The sequence below is a fragment of the Platalea leucorodia genome (genome assembly GCF_965183815.1).
Source record: "Platalea leucorodia genome assembly, chromosome: 12".
NCBI lineage: Eukaryota > Metazoa > Chordata > Aves > Pelecaniformes > Threskiornithidae > Platalea > Platalea leucorodia.
In genome coordinates, this window is record NC_138834.1 from 14,453,314 (window position 1) to 14,467,002 (window position 13,689).

The following is a 13,689-nucleotide window of genomic DNA, read 5'->3' on the forward strand; positions in this document are numbered from 1 at the left end:
TTTTAAGCAGAGTGAAAGAGAAAGAGAGGGGGAAAAAAAATAAAAAAGAAAAGGAGGAGGGTGAAAGCAAGAAGAGATCCTGATGGAAATCAGGGCACCCTGACCAGCTCCTGCTTGGAGAGGGGGGAAGGCGAGGCGGAAACCAGATTTCCCTACAAGTTTTTGCTGCTGAAGGTTGCTCAGGAGCCTTCCTCGGTCGGCGAGGGGGGGTGGGTTTGTTTGCTTCTTTCTGCTTTCCCTCCCTTCCCAGCCTCTGCTCTGCAGCCTGACCGGACGGAGGAAAGGTGGAGGGGTGGGGGGGGAGGGGGGGGGGGAGAGCCAGCCACCCAAAAAGAAAACCCAGCTTCGAGCCGTCACCCTCCGCCACGAAAGAAGAGAAGGGGGATCGAGACTAAGAGAAAAAAGAAGAAGAAGAAAAAAAAGGATCTCGGCTCGTCCAGCCCTTCTGCGGCAACAGGAGCAGCCAGCGAACCCGTGGATTTTTTTTTTTTTTTTTGCCCCTTCTTCGGCGTTCATTTTCCAGCGCAAGGACTTCCACTCAGGAAAAAAAAAAACCACCCAAAACCAAACCAAAACAACAAACAAAACAAACCTGCAGAGACTGAACACAAAAAAAGCAAGACTAATAATGAACAATCTTGTTAATCCGCTGTCCCGAGGGCTGGGGATGTGCCCCGGCTCGGGACGTCGTAGGCTGTAGAAGTTCTGCCTCTCCCCCATGTACTGTGCTGTCTAGAGCTTGTTTCCCCCCACCCTATTTTTTTTTTTTTTTGGTGCTTTATTGCTGTTATTGTTATTATCTTAATTTTTCTTCTTCATGATGTGCTGTTAGAAACCACTCCGGGACTACTCCAGCAGTAGGAAGACCGAGGAGTGGAGTGGATGAATATACCGATGAGAGATCCAGTAATCCCTGGGACAAGCATGGCTTATCATCCTTTTTTACCTCACCGGGCACCGGACTTTGCCATGAGCGCTGTGTTGGGACACCAGCCTCCCTTCTTCCCGGCTCTGGCTTTGCCTCCCAACGGGGCGGCCGCCCTCTCCCTTCCCGGGGCTCTGGCTAAACCCATCATGGATCAGTTAGTGGGGGCTGCAGAGACTGGTATCCCCTTTTCTTCCCTGGGTCACCAGGCAGCAGCCCATCTGAGGCCTTTAAAAACTCTGGAGCCAGAAGAAGAGGTGGAAGATGACCCGAAAGTGCATCTGGAAGCCAAAGAGCTTTGGGAACAATTCCATAAAAGAGGCACGGAGATGGTGATTACCAAATCGGGAAGGTAGGTCTGGGTCGGGGGTTCGTGGCTTTTTTTTTTTTTTTTTTTTTCTCCCCCTCTCCCCCACCCCTCAGTCTCTGCACCCCACCTGGCTGCTCCAGAGCAAGGCTCTTTTGCGGACAAATCCCTCCGTAAAGCTCCTTTCACCTGGAATTATGGAAAGGTGTAGGCAGCTGAAGATCCGAGCCCACCTCGGGCACCAGGCTGCGGGGAAAGGCTCCACCGCTGAGCCGCGAACCGGCCCTGCTCAGCCCCTGCCTGCGCAGGGTCCCTTCGTGGTTCAGTAGCTTAACGCTTTCTGGAGAAGCCTGGTAGCAGAAAGAAAATCAGTTGGGGTTGGAAAAGGAGCTGGCCTGATTTCAGCCTTGCCGCACGTAGTTTTTCTTCCTTGGGAAAGAGAAGGGGGAATAAAGGAAAAACTCTTGGGAGCGGCGTACGGCTGCTGGTGAGGCGGGAGCTGCAGGAGGGCAGATAGGCTCGGTTTATCGGTTGCTTGGCTTGTGCCTGGCTCTCTACCGGGATCTAGGCGTGCATTTGCGCTGACTAATTGTACCTGGAAATGCACAAAAAGCTGACAAACCCACCCAGCCGTCCTGCTGGGGCGGCAGGGAGGGTTTTGCAGCTCCGTGCTGCCCGTCCCTGTGTTTCCATAACCTCGCGTGGGAATGAATGAACGCACACGGCGCGTCCACGCTCGGCGTTGCTGCTTTTTATAGGGTTACCCAGCCGAAATCCCTCTCTGCGTTCGCCACTCATTGACATCTCTGCTCTTTTCCATCTCGACCTATTGCTGGGATGACACGTAGGGAGAAAAACCCCTTCGCAGCCGGGTGTTTTTCTGAGGGACTCTCTTAGAAACCTCCCAAACAATTCGCCTGTAATTTGCCAGGAGAATTACTTGAGGAAGCCACTCCTGAAAAGTCTTCTTAGATGGCCTTCAGCTGCTTTGCTGGAGCTTCACCTCCTTGCAGAGCACCAGTTGCAGGCTACAGGCTGCGAAAAAAACCAAACCAACCAAACCTAAGAGCAGCAAGGAGGAAAAAAAAAAAAAAACCTCGCCCGTTTTACTGCTTTCCCGAAGTTTTCTCTGTTAATTGTGGTCAAAAGTTTTTGCGCGAAAGCCTCGGCCAGCATTAAGCGCTCTTACATGTTGCAAAGTCATGTGTTTCCTTTTAAGTTGAGATTGCTGAATGCCAACCGCTCGATATAATAAACAGCAAATTTGTGGTATCCTGTTGCAGTTTCGAGCTGGACTTAGGAGCGGAGGGGAGCGGGGTTTGCAGGGAGCCCTCTGCACGAAGGGGTTATCACCGGGGAAAGCCACGGCAGCCACCCTGCCCTCACTGCAGGGTTGGGTTTTTTCTCCTCCTCTGCAAAGTGAAAAACTCCCCTCTCCGCTCCTCCTCGGCGGAGTGGGTTATAGTAGAGCAGAATATTTATTTTATCGGGGTGCGAGCTGTTCCCGTCTCTTTGTTTAGCAGGCAAAAAGGAAATAAGGAGAGATCCGAGAGCCCCAAATCAGGCTTTGCTGTTGAGGAATGGCAGAGGGTAGGCGCCTGCTGATTTCGAGGGAACCCGAACCTCTCCCCTCCGCCTCCCATCCCAGGGACCATTTTTCTCCCGAAACTTTTAAGCGTTTGAGAAAGCTTTTCGCTGGGGGCGGGGGGAAGCCCGTTTGCTGGGGGGGGACACACACGGCTTTTCTGCTTCTGAGCTGAAGCGATTGCTTGGTGGACGCGCTACTGAGGTTCAGGAGCTTGTTCAAACGCTGTAATTAATTTTATTTTCTTTTCGTCTTGTCTTTTCTTTATCCCACCCCCCCTCTCTGCCCATAGGAGAATGTTTCCTCCATTTAAAGTGAGATGCACTGGACTGGATAAAAAGGCCAAGTACATTTTATTGATGGATATTGTGGCGGCTGATGATTGTAGGTACAAATTCCATAATTCCCGGTGGATGGTAGCCGGCAAAGCTGACCCTGAAATGCCAAAGAGAATGTACATCCACCCGGACAGCCCGGCCACCGGCGAACAATGGATGTCCAAAGTCGTCACCTTTCACAAGCTGAAGCTCACTAACAACATCTCTGACAAGCACGGATTTGTGAGTGCCTTTCCCACCTCCCTTTGCCCCCCCCTTGCCCGCCCGCCCGCCCTCCCTGCCCGGCCGGAGCGGTGGGGCCGGGGGGAGCCACCCGGCAGCGCGGCGGCTGCGCGGCCGGGGCCGTGCCCGCAGCTCCCGCCGGCGGCAGAAACGCGGGGAAAAGGGGGGAATAAACACCCCCTCCAACACACCGGGGCCGCTTTATAACCTTCCGTGGGTTTTTGCTACCGCCGAGGTCAGGATTAAACACTCGAGTTTATTCTGGAACCTCCCCGTGCCATTCAGCGTTCACTTTAGAGGGATATTTCCAGCAGAGCGCAACTCGATATTTCTCGGAGCTGTGGTGACTTTATATATCTATATATATTTTTTTAATAAAGTCGATCACACTTTTTAAGCGTAGGGAAATGATACGCATATGTGTATAAAGGGCTTAAAGGCCTAAGTACGCAAACATTTAAATATATATTAATCTGGATAATGTAAAGCAAGCCGGAGTGAAAATAAACAGGGACCGAAATCAGAGGTCAAGTTGCCCATTCATGTCTATCCACTCCTTTACATTTACTGGGCGTGCAGAGATAAAAACTTACCCTAAGAGTGAAATCAAACAAACCTGCTGATAAGTGCTGGGACGATCCTTGCCATTTCTTTCTATTCCTGGGAAAGCCTCCGCCTCGGAGCCGGGGGCTGCTGGTGGTGGCCGCGGCCGGGGGATCTCTAATGTGCCGAACATTGCATTTGCTGGCTGTGATTTGATTAGACGATACATTTTTGCCTTTCGCAGAAGGCCTTAAGTGGATTGGGGCAAGCAATTAGACCTAACCCAGGCTCTCGTGGTGGTGTTGCTATTGTAGCTGCTGCTGCTTCTTGACTTGATTTTAATTTTTTTTTTTTCACGTTGAAATCAAAAGACATCGCGGCCGGAGCCCCCGAGAGCTTCTCCCCCTCTCCTAGGAGAGCTCTGCTGGGATTTCCCCCTCTCTCCCCTCCGAGAGCTCCAGCCTAACCCCGGCGAGCCGGAGCTGTCAGTGCTTTTTTGTTGGATGCTGCAAGGAGTGTGCGTGTGTTTGGAGTGTGCTCAGCGGGGAGGAGGAGTGAGGGGAGGAAGGAGAGGGAAGGCAAATTAGGAGGAGAAAGTGCCGGTGGCTGGGGGAAGTGCGGGGCGGGGGTGCTGCTCCAGCTGACCCTCTTCTTTCCCCCCTCTGCCCTCTCTGCTGCCGGCCGCTGCCCCCCCCAGACCATTTTAAACTCCATGCACAAGTACCAGCCCCGGTTCCACATCGTCCGAGCAAACGATATTCTCAAGCTTCCCTATAGCACGTTCAGGACCTACGTTTTCCCGGAGACTGAATTCATCGCAGTGACCGCATACCAGAATGATAAGGTAAGGAGATTAAGAAAGGATTTGTTTTACGTGTTTTGGCTTTTAAGAGAGCTTTTACTCTGCATTGTTCCCTTAAAAATCACGAAGCCCATCCCGCTCCTCTCTCTCCCCCCCTCTCCTCGTCTTCCCCCCGAAACCTCCTTGATCCAACTTCGGGAAAGCGCCGGGGGAGGGGGTCGGGCACTCTCCTAATACCGACCTCGGGGAAGGCAATTAAAAGGGAGGGGTGGGGGGGGGTGTGTGTTTCGGGTTTTTTTTCGTTCCCCGGTATGGGGAAAGGGGTAGGATGGGGTGGGGATCGCTGCTTTCAGTGTGGCTTTAATCTAAGACGCATCAGGAGGAGGAAAGAAAAAAAAAAAAAAAAAAAGAATCGGCTCCGTGTGTCGAAAGACAGAGGGGGGAGAGCAGCGGGGCTGGAGATTTTGTAATTCTTCCTGGCCTTTGTGCTGTTTTAGCTCCTTTAACAGCAATTGGCAATAAGGCTGGAGCGCACGTCTGGTTCCTATTATTATTATATTATGAATTTTTTTTTTGCATCCTGCAGTGTTTTATTATTTTTTGTGGTGCAGAAATATGCTCTGATCAGAGAGGGGTATCTCGCTTGAATTTAGCTGGAAGGTCTGAAAGAGCCAATGTGAGAAAGTTTTGCAGCGCTGCAGACGCTGCGTTCGGATTTCTGCTGGTTTATTGTCGCTTGCGACGAAGGTGGTATAGTTGGGAGAGTGGCAAACGGCGAATTTACGATAATTAAGTCAAGTGGAAGGAAGCGAAGGAGCCAAGAAAGGGGCTTTGATTTTTTTCTGTCTATAAGTTATAACTTTGCCTGCCTGGGTGTTAAGCGCAGAGGCTGATGTGCGGTGCCCGCTCGCTGCAGCTTCCCTCGCCTCCCTCTGCCCCCTTTGCATCCTTCGCTATGCAAAAATTAAGGTGTGAAGGGGGGGGGGGTCCTGCACCCTTCTGCCCTCCGTTTCCAAAAAGCCACTTTTCCCTCGGGGCTCGGGCTATTTTCCTCGCTTTCTGCGGCCGGGCGCTTGCAAGGAAACGGAAAGAAAATGCGTGTACAGAGAGTAGACTTTGCTTTGGGACTTATCAGCAGGGCTGTCCGCCCCGGTCTATCAGCTGGGGCCGGCTTAGTTGAAGGACAGAAATGAGCATATTTGTCTGATTGCCATGAAATCGCCGGGAAAGCGGCGTGCGGGAGCGGCGGGAGCCGCCTCGCCGGCAGGTCCGGAGGCAGGGCCGGCAGCACCGGGAGGAGTAAAAGTCCTGCTGGTTTTTGGCAGTGGGTTTTCCTGCTCTTTCCTGATCCCGCAGGCAGGGCTTTGCTCTTCGGGGTCTTGCTCTCTTCTCAAATTGGAGGCTTGGGACTCCTCCAGCCCGGTCCGGGAGCGGGGCGGCGGGCAGGCGGCATCCCCGTCCCCACCGCCCGCACCCCGTTATAGCGAGGGGAGCCCCCGGCCGGGGGCATCGTACGCGCTGGCACGGGGAGTTGCGGGGTGCCCTGCACCCCTCATCCCTCCAAACGCAGGAAGAAACAGCCATTGCCCAGCGATAACCTGGATCCCGAGGAAACCCCCAAGCATTCACCAAAAAACTTACCCCCCTACCCCCCCCAAAATCATCTCGCTCTTAGCACCCCCAGCGCCCCAAGACACACGCACACACGGAGCATAATGCGATTATATAAAGTATTTTATTATAGCAAGGGGGGTGGGTATGATTCCTTTGCGGTTTAATTATGGCATTTAAAGAGTTTTAAGCGCGGGCATAACTTGCATGGATCGCATTGCACGGCTAAATTAATTCCGATGCGGTGGCAGCAACACGGGGCTCTTTCATTGCCACCACGGCCCGGGTCACCGGCCAGCCCGGCCGGGGGATTGGGGGCGAGCTGCCCCCAAACCAGCTCGGCAAAACACGGAGATTCACCCCAAAAGCGGGGCCCTTTGCTCCCTGCCCTGTCCTGCTCCTGCCGGGGTCCTGCCGGCACTGGGGGAACTGGGAGGGGGGCTTTTTGCTGTTGTTTTTTAATACAAAAATCTCCTTATTTCTGCCCCAACCCCTTGCCTGTTTTGTTTTTTTTTTTTTTCCCTCCGTCCTATAGATCACTCAATTAAAAATTGACAACAACCCCTTTGCCAAGGGTTTTCGGGACACCGGGAATGGAAGGAGGGAAAAAAGGTGAGTCTGGATAGATTATATATAGGTGCCTCGTTTGGTTTTCATGTGTAAAGCTCAGAACATGAGCAGAGGTCAAAATCACCTCGCCTTGTCTCCCAACCCCGCTGCCCCCCGCCAGAATTCATCAGGATCTTGTCATTAATAACGCCAAACTGATTGCATGGGAATTCTTCCCTGCTTTCCACGCTTATTTTTTACATCGCAGGGGATGGCTGGCCAAAGGGATGTTGGTGCATTAAGCAAATATCACCGGAGAAAGAAGTTTCCCTTAAGATTTTGAGAGGAATATTACACTGTAGTTTGTATTTGGAATAGAAATTCCGCTGGGAAAGAGGGAGAAGCGAGGGCAGAGCCGATAGCTGGGTGATTCTCCTCTGGCATTTTCCCGGGGACTGTATCGAAAAGACTAAAGTGTGGAGGAGAAACATATAAATAAACTGTTTTGACAGAGGCGTCTTGTGAATATGGAAGTAATTAATGACAGAAGATTCTTTATTTTTTCCAAAAGCAGCAGGACACAGTTTGTGCCCCAGGTAGACAGACGGACAGGACTCGTTCTAATGGGACCTAAATTTTTATTTTTAATATTGGAGAAAATAGAGAAAGGGATGATTTTTTTCCCCTTTGATAGGGGATATGTCTTTGTTTTGTTGTGTTACACCAGACAGGATATTTTAGCCATTTGCACTCGGGTTTAGATAATGAATAAATCTGTTCCTCTTTTTTTAACCCAAAAAAAAAAAAAAAAGGGAGAGGGGGGGATGTAATGTAAAACAAGAGGCCTTTCTCCCTGCCCAGCACACACACACACACACACACACACACACACACACACGCCAGCTCCTCTTGTCCGTCAGTGTGAAAATAAAGCCAAGGCTGGAGCCACAGGACGGAAATGATTTCTAATTTCTCTCTAAATATAAATAGATTTTTACTCCGGGTTAATTGTTGGTGAAAAGATTACATAAAGTGCCTAACAAAATAACCACTTCCTAGCAATCTTAGCAACCATTAAGATGGCTCATATCTCTGGAACATCCTCGCCTTTTAAAAGCTAATCTCCAGGGAATGCTTCCCTCTCCCCTCCGCCCCTTGTCTTTAATATCTGCCCTTGCTGAGGAGCTGCTCACCGCTTCCAAGAAATCTCCTCTCATTAGCAGCCAAGTCCTGCCTGCGAGAAACGCCTTCCCCCCCTCCGGGGGACCTTGGCCCTCAATTCCCCCCCATCACCCCCAAATAGGAGCTGGGGAAGGGGCCGGGGGGGGCCGGGGGGGGCCGGGGGCCACTCGCCCAGCGGGTGCGTGTGCCCGCAGGAAGCAGCTGACCCTCCAGTCCATGCGGGTGTACGACGAGAGGCAGAAGAAGGAAAACCCCACCTCGGACGAGTCGTCCAACGAGCAGACGGCCTTCAAGTGCTTCGCCCAGTCCTCCTGCCCCGCCGTGCCCGCCGTCGGCACCTCCAGCCTCAAAGGTGAGAGCTGCGGCCCCCGGGCCCCCCCGGACCCCCCCGGGTCCCCCCGGGTCGAGCCTGGGCGCCTGCGCTGCGGGGGACAGATCCCGGCCTGTCCCGCTGCCCTCCGGCACCGCCGTTTCTTCCTTCTTGCCTTCCTTGATCTTTCCTTCTTTTCTCTTTTCTCTCGCCTCTCCTCTCTCTTGCCTCCCGCTTATTTCTCTTCTTTCTCTCTTTTTCCCCTCTCTCTCTGTCCTTTGCGCTCTTTTTATCTTTTTCTTTGTCTCTCTCATTCCCTTCTTCCCTTCTTTCCTCCCTTCTTCCCTTCTTTCCTCCCTTCTTCCCTTCTTTCCTCCCTTCTTCCCTTCTTTCCTCCCTTCTTCCCTTCTTCCCTCCCTTCTTCCCTTCTTTCCCTTTTTCTCTCACTCCTTCCCGTCTTTTCTTTTTCTTTCCCTCTCCCCCTCTCTTTCTCTCCTTCTCCCTCTCCCCCGGCCTCCCTCTCCTCCCGCTGCACGTTCATTCCTCCCCTCCTTGGTTCAGAAAGGAGCCAGCTCCGAGTCAAGGGAGCAAAGACAGACCACGGGGCAAAAGTTCAAAACTGGAGTCACTCCATTAATATTCCTCTCTGAATCTGCTATTAGAGGAAGGATCTTTCCCCTGGATACAGTCCCGAACTTTGTTATAGAAAAGTCACCCTCGGTTTCTCTCCGTGCGGGGTTGGGAGCTGTCTGCAGCTCTCTCCCATGTATTAATCCATCCAGGGGCGGGGGGTGCAGGGGGAGGAGGAAACAACCTCTTTTTTGTTGTTGCTTTACTCGTTTGTTTAAAGTCCTGCCGAGCTGAGGGGAGGGGAGCTGGGAGGGGACCCGAAAAGCAAACCAGAGCTTCGCACCTGGGGCGCTGAAATTAGGAGATGAAGTGCAGAGGAATCCAGCGAAGCCGTGCATGCGTTTGGTGGGGAGGAGGAGGAGGGGGTCCAGGGGGTGATGGAGGCGGGGGTGTGTGTGTGTGTGTGTTTTCAAAGTTCGCCCATTGAAAGGGCTGAAAACTTTGGAAAAGTCCTTAGCAGGCACATCCCCGAGGCCCTCCGGCCCCGCCGGGAGGGTCCCGGCCGCCCCGCTGCCTCTGCCCCGGCCGGGGGGGCCCGGGCTCGCCGCCGCCCCGGGCAGCCCCGGCGGAGCGGAGCCGCCGGCCCCGGGCCCCCCCGCCAGTTTCGCTGCGCTGTGTAAAACTGGGGTTGGCTTGGCTGGGGCGGGCGGTGGGAGCCGGGGGGTGTATTTATTTGTATACTCATCAAAAAGGAAGTATTTACATTTAAATCTCTGGCCGCCCAGGGAGGGTCTCTGCCCCCTCTGCCGGCCCGCCGGGGGTTTAGGGACGGGCAGCGCCGGATCCCAGCCCCGGGCTCCCTTTGTCTTGCAGATCTCTGCCCCAGCGAGGGAGACAGCGATGCAGACAGCAAAGACGATCCCTTGCTAGAAGCCAACGAGGCGGGGAAAATCAGCACGACCACCGCCACCACCCCAGCGCCGGCCAGCTCCGCCGCGGCCGTGGGAGACGACCCCCGGGAAAAGGGGGGCAGCCCCTCCAAAAGCCACTTCTTTCCCGGTGACTCGGCGGGGAGCCGGAGCCGAGAGAGGACGGAGAAAGCCCCTCCGGACTCCCGGCACAGCCCGGCTACTATCTCTTCCAGCACCCGGGGGGGAAGCCTGAGCGGCGAGGAACTGAAAAGCCCCCTCAGGGATGGCCCCAAAGTAGATGAGAACCGGCTGCTGGGGAAAGAGCCCTTCGCCCCCCTCACGGTCCAGACCGACAGCACGGCCCACCTGAGCCAGGGACACTTGCAAAACCTCGGCTTCCCCCCTGCCCTGGCCGGCCAGCAGTTCTTCAACCCGCTGGGGAACGGGCACCCGCTGCTGCTGCACCCCGGGCAGTTCGCCATGGGGGGGGCCTTCTCCGGCATGGCCGCCGGTATGGGTCCCCTGCTCGCCACCGTCTCCGGGGCATCCGCCGGTGTCTCGGGACTGGACAACACGGTTATGGCCACGGCGGCGGCCCAGGGACTTTCGGGAGCATCGGCGGCTGCTTTGCCTTTCCATCTGCAGCAGCACGTCCTGGCTTCGCAGGTACCGCATCCCCCCCGCCCCCGGCTGCCCCTCCGGAGCAGGGGGGGCTCCGTCCCGGGGGAAGGGGGGGGGGCAGCGGGGCACCCCCTTTGGCTTCCCCGCTGCGGGTTCCTCCCTCCCCGGGTCTGGGGGAAAACGGGAGGTGGGAAAGCCTCAGGGCGGGGGGGGGTGGCCCAGCTTGAACTCCCGGAGCTCTTCCCCCCGCCCCGCTGTCCTCTCGCTCCTGGGCTCCCGGGGACACTGGGCCGGGGCCAGGCCTCTGTGTGTCCCCCCCCCCCGGGGGCTTGGCGGCCCCCCCGGGGCAGTCCCGGCCCGCAGCTCCGCGGTGCGGGGCGCGTCGCAGCCTGCGGAGCGGAGCCGCCGGCGGGGGAAGGAGGGGGGGAGATGCCCGGGGCTGCCCGGGGGGGGGGGGGGGGGGGGGGCCGTACCTGCGGGGACGGGACAGAGCGTTCGTCCCGGCGAGAGAAAACCTCCCCACGCCACCCTGAGCTCATTTCGCCCCCGTTGAGCCACGACCCCCAGCGGGAGGGGGGCTGGTGGGGTGGGGGGGGCCGTGCAGGGCAGAGCCAAGGGGGGGGGGGTCCGGGTGGTTTGGCCTCGGCACTGGGAGGACGGGTCTCCATCCCCTCCCGTGGGCAGCGGCAGCTTGGCCGCTGTCAGCTCCCCCACTGGCGTGTGCCTGGCGTGGGAGTGCCGCGGAGCATCCCCTCGGGGGGGGGATTTGCAGGCCGCTAACCCTTTCCTTTCTCTCTCCTCCCCTCCCGCAGGGCCTGGCCATGTCTCCCTTCGGAAGCCTCTTCCCTTACCCCTACACCTACATGGCGGCGGCGGCCGCCGCCTCCAGCGCCGCCTCCAGCTCGGTGCACCGGCACCCCTTCCTCAACGCCGTGCGGCCCCGGCTCCGCTACAGCCCCTACCCGCTGCCCGTCCCCCTGCCCGACGGCAGCAGCCTCCTCACCACCGCCCTGCCCGGCCTGGCCGCCGGCTCCGGCGAGGGCAAGGCGGGGGGGTTGACCACCAGCCCCGGTTCCGTACCCCTGGACTCCGCTTCGGACCTCACCAGCCGCTCGTCCACCCTCTCCTCCGGCTCCGTCTCCCTCTCCCCCAAACTGGGCGCAGACAAGGAGGCGGCCACCAGCGAACTGCAAAACATCCAGCGCCTGGTCAGTGGGCTCGATCCCAAGCAGGACAGATCCCGCAGCGGCTCCCCGTAACCCCCCCGGCCTCCGGGAGCTCATTTCAAATCAGTCTCGCAGTGCACTTTGTTTGAAAGAAACCACATCCTCCACCCGCGAGTTGGTTTTTTTTTTTTACCCCCCTCTTTTATTTTGGTTTTTCTTCCCCTTTCTTTTTCTTCTTTTTTTTTTTTTTTTTTTAAATATAAAATCCCCCGGCGTTGTGTGCGCGCTTATCGGCAAGAAGAGGTGTCTGGCGAAGCAGGAGGGGTGAGGGTAGGGAGAGGGTCGGGGATGGGGGAGCGGAGCCGAGGTGGGAGAGCTGGGTCGGAGGCTGCTCGCAGGGAGCAGGCTGGCCCGGCCGGGGCACCGCCCGGCTTGGGGCATCCTCCTTTCCTTCTTTTTTTTTTTTTTTTTTTTAACTGTGTAAAAAAAAAAACCAAAACACCCCAGAAAAAAAGAAAAAAACACCTAAAAGCAAAAATAAAAAAAAAAAAAACCCAAACGCAAACGTATGAATAAAAATTAAGTAAGAAAAGTGATTTTTTTTTTTTTCTTTCCGAAAGAAAAGTGTGTAAGTAACTCGCATATCGGTTCTTCAACAGTTGTTTCCTGGGCGGGTTGTTACCGACAACCCCCTTAGTCGATATTAAGGGAAGCTGTGTGTTTAAAATATTATTGTGATGTCTGAGAGCCAGCCGGTGGCTTTTTTTGCATGTTCCATAGTAGTCTGCTTTTTTGGGGGGGGTTATTTTTTTATTTCGGTGGGGTTTTCTTGTTTATTTTTCATGCTCGTTTCAAATCCCAGGGAAAAAAAAAATTGTGAATAATAATAATAAAAACAAAAATAAGACCCTCGTCCCTCTACCTTAAACATCCTCCCTGTAGCAACAACAGTAAGTGTAGTTGGAAAGAAAAAAAAAAGTGAATTTATTTTATCTAAAAACCTCTGTAGCTTGACTGTAGGTTTATCACAGCTTTCCCTCTTTAATTGTATATGCAATAACAAGGTTTAAACATACTGAGAAGAAGAAAAGAGCGGACACTATTATTAAAACAAAGTATTTATGTAATTATTTGATAACTCTTGTAAATACGTGGAATATGAATACTCGAAATTAAACTTTAATTTATTGACATTGTACATATCTCTGTAAATACGACTGCAGCTGTCTTTTTTTTTTTTTTCTCCCCCTTCTGTTTTTATTTTTAGTCGTTTTCATTTCAAGTTCGTAATTCCTTTAAGCGTCCACCCCGACCCAGAGGAGAAAAACCCCCGTTTCTGAGGGCTCACTTTTTAAATCGGAGTTCACCCCAGAAAAGCTGCCCTCCTCCTTTCGGAAAGGAGCCGAATGCAAAAGGCAAAGCGGAAACAAAATTAATCAAAGAGACCTTTAAAAAAAAATAAATAAAAGAAAAAGCAATGTGCCATGGTGGCTTTTAATCCTCGATTTCTTCAAAGCGCTACTTTCCGTATAAAACGGCAACAACAACGAAATTATATACGTTAAGACACGACAACAGGCTTCTCCAGTGGCTTGAGAGAAAAAAAAAAAAAGAAGATTCTAGGATTTTCTTTACTTTGTATTATTTTTTCCCCATTTCCTTGGTGTGTCAAAAAAAAAAACCACCCAACCCCACAATGGAGTTTTACTACTGTGCTTCTTGTTGTCTTTGTTTGAGTGAGTGCATATTTTCTTGGCTTGAAAGTCAGGTGCTCAGAGCTGGTTCAAAGAAAAAAAAAAATATGAAGGTATATTTTGTGTTATATAAATGTTGAGAAGTTCTTGGTTTTTTTTTCCTGTAATTTTTTCCCCCCCCCCCTTTTAAAAGTCACTGAAGTTTCAATAAATTTTTATTGAAATGTCTTGGGCGTACTGTGAAATGCCTTCACCCCAACCCTCCCGAAAGCGCCTGGGAGGATGGAGGGGTTGAAAGATATATATCCCTCTCTCCTCCACCCCCCATCCCCTTCCCAATATTAAGATATTTC

General features: G+C 53.7%; 1 protein-coding gene across 2 annotated transcripts; it reads left to right on the forward strand.

The window, feature by feature from the left end:
* Positions 1–8: 8 nt before the first annotated feature.
* On the forward strand, positions 9–13,564 carry TBX3 (T-box transcription factor 3). Of its 2 annotated transcripts, XM_082325049.1 has the most exons (8): positions 9–209; positions 833–1,277; positions 3,110–3,377; positions 4,618–4,764; positions 6,869–6,945; positions 8,259–8,416; positions 9,818–10,521; positions 11,289–13,564. In XM_082325049.1, exons 2-8 carry the CDS (start codon positions 883–885, stop codon positions 11,733–11,735), a joined length of 2,196 nt encoding a protein of 731 aa, XP_082181175.1. In that variant the 5' UTR covers positions 9–209; positions 833–882; the 3' UTR covers positions 11,736–13,564. The 2 variants fall into 2 exon arrangements, with proteins under 2 accessions (XP_082181175.1, XP_082181174.1); XM_082325048.1 differs by lacking the exon at positions 9–209 and having other exon boundaries at positions 328–1,277.
* Positions 13,565–13,689: the final 125 nt, after the last annotated feature.

Coding starts and splice junctions, on each gene's coding strand:
- TBX3 (XM_082325049.1), top strand. CDS start 883: ATGAATATACCGATGAGAGATCCAGTAATCCCTGGGACAAGCATGGCT. Junction 3,378..4,617: donor TCTCTGACAAGCACGGATTT/GTGAGTGCCTTT, acceptor TGCCCCCCCCAG/ACCATTTTAAACTCCATGCA. Junction 6,946..8,258: donor AATGGAAGGAGGGAAAAAAG/GTGAGTCTGGAT, acceptor GTGTGCCCGCAG/GAAGCAGCTGACCCTCCAGT.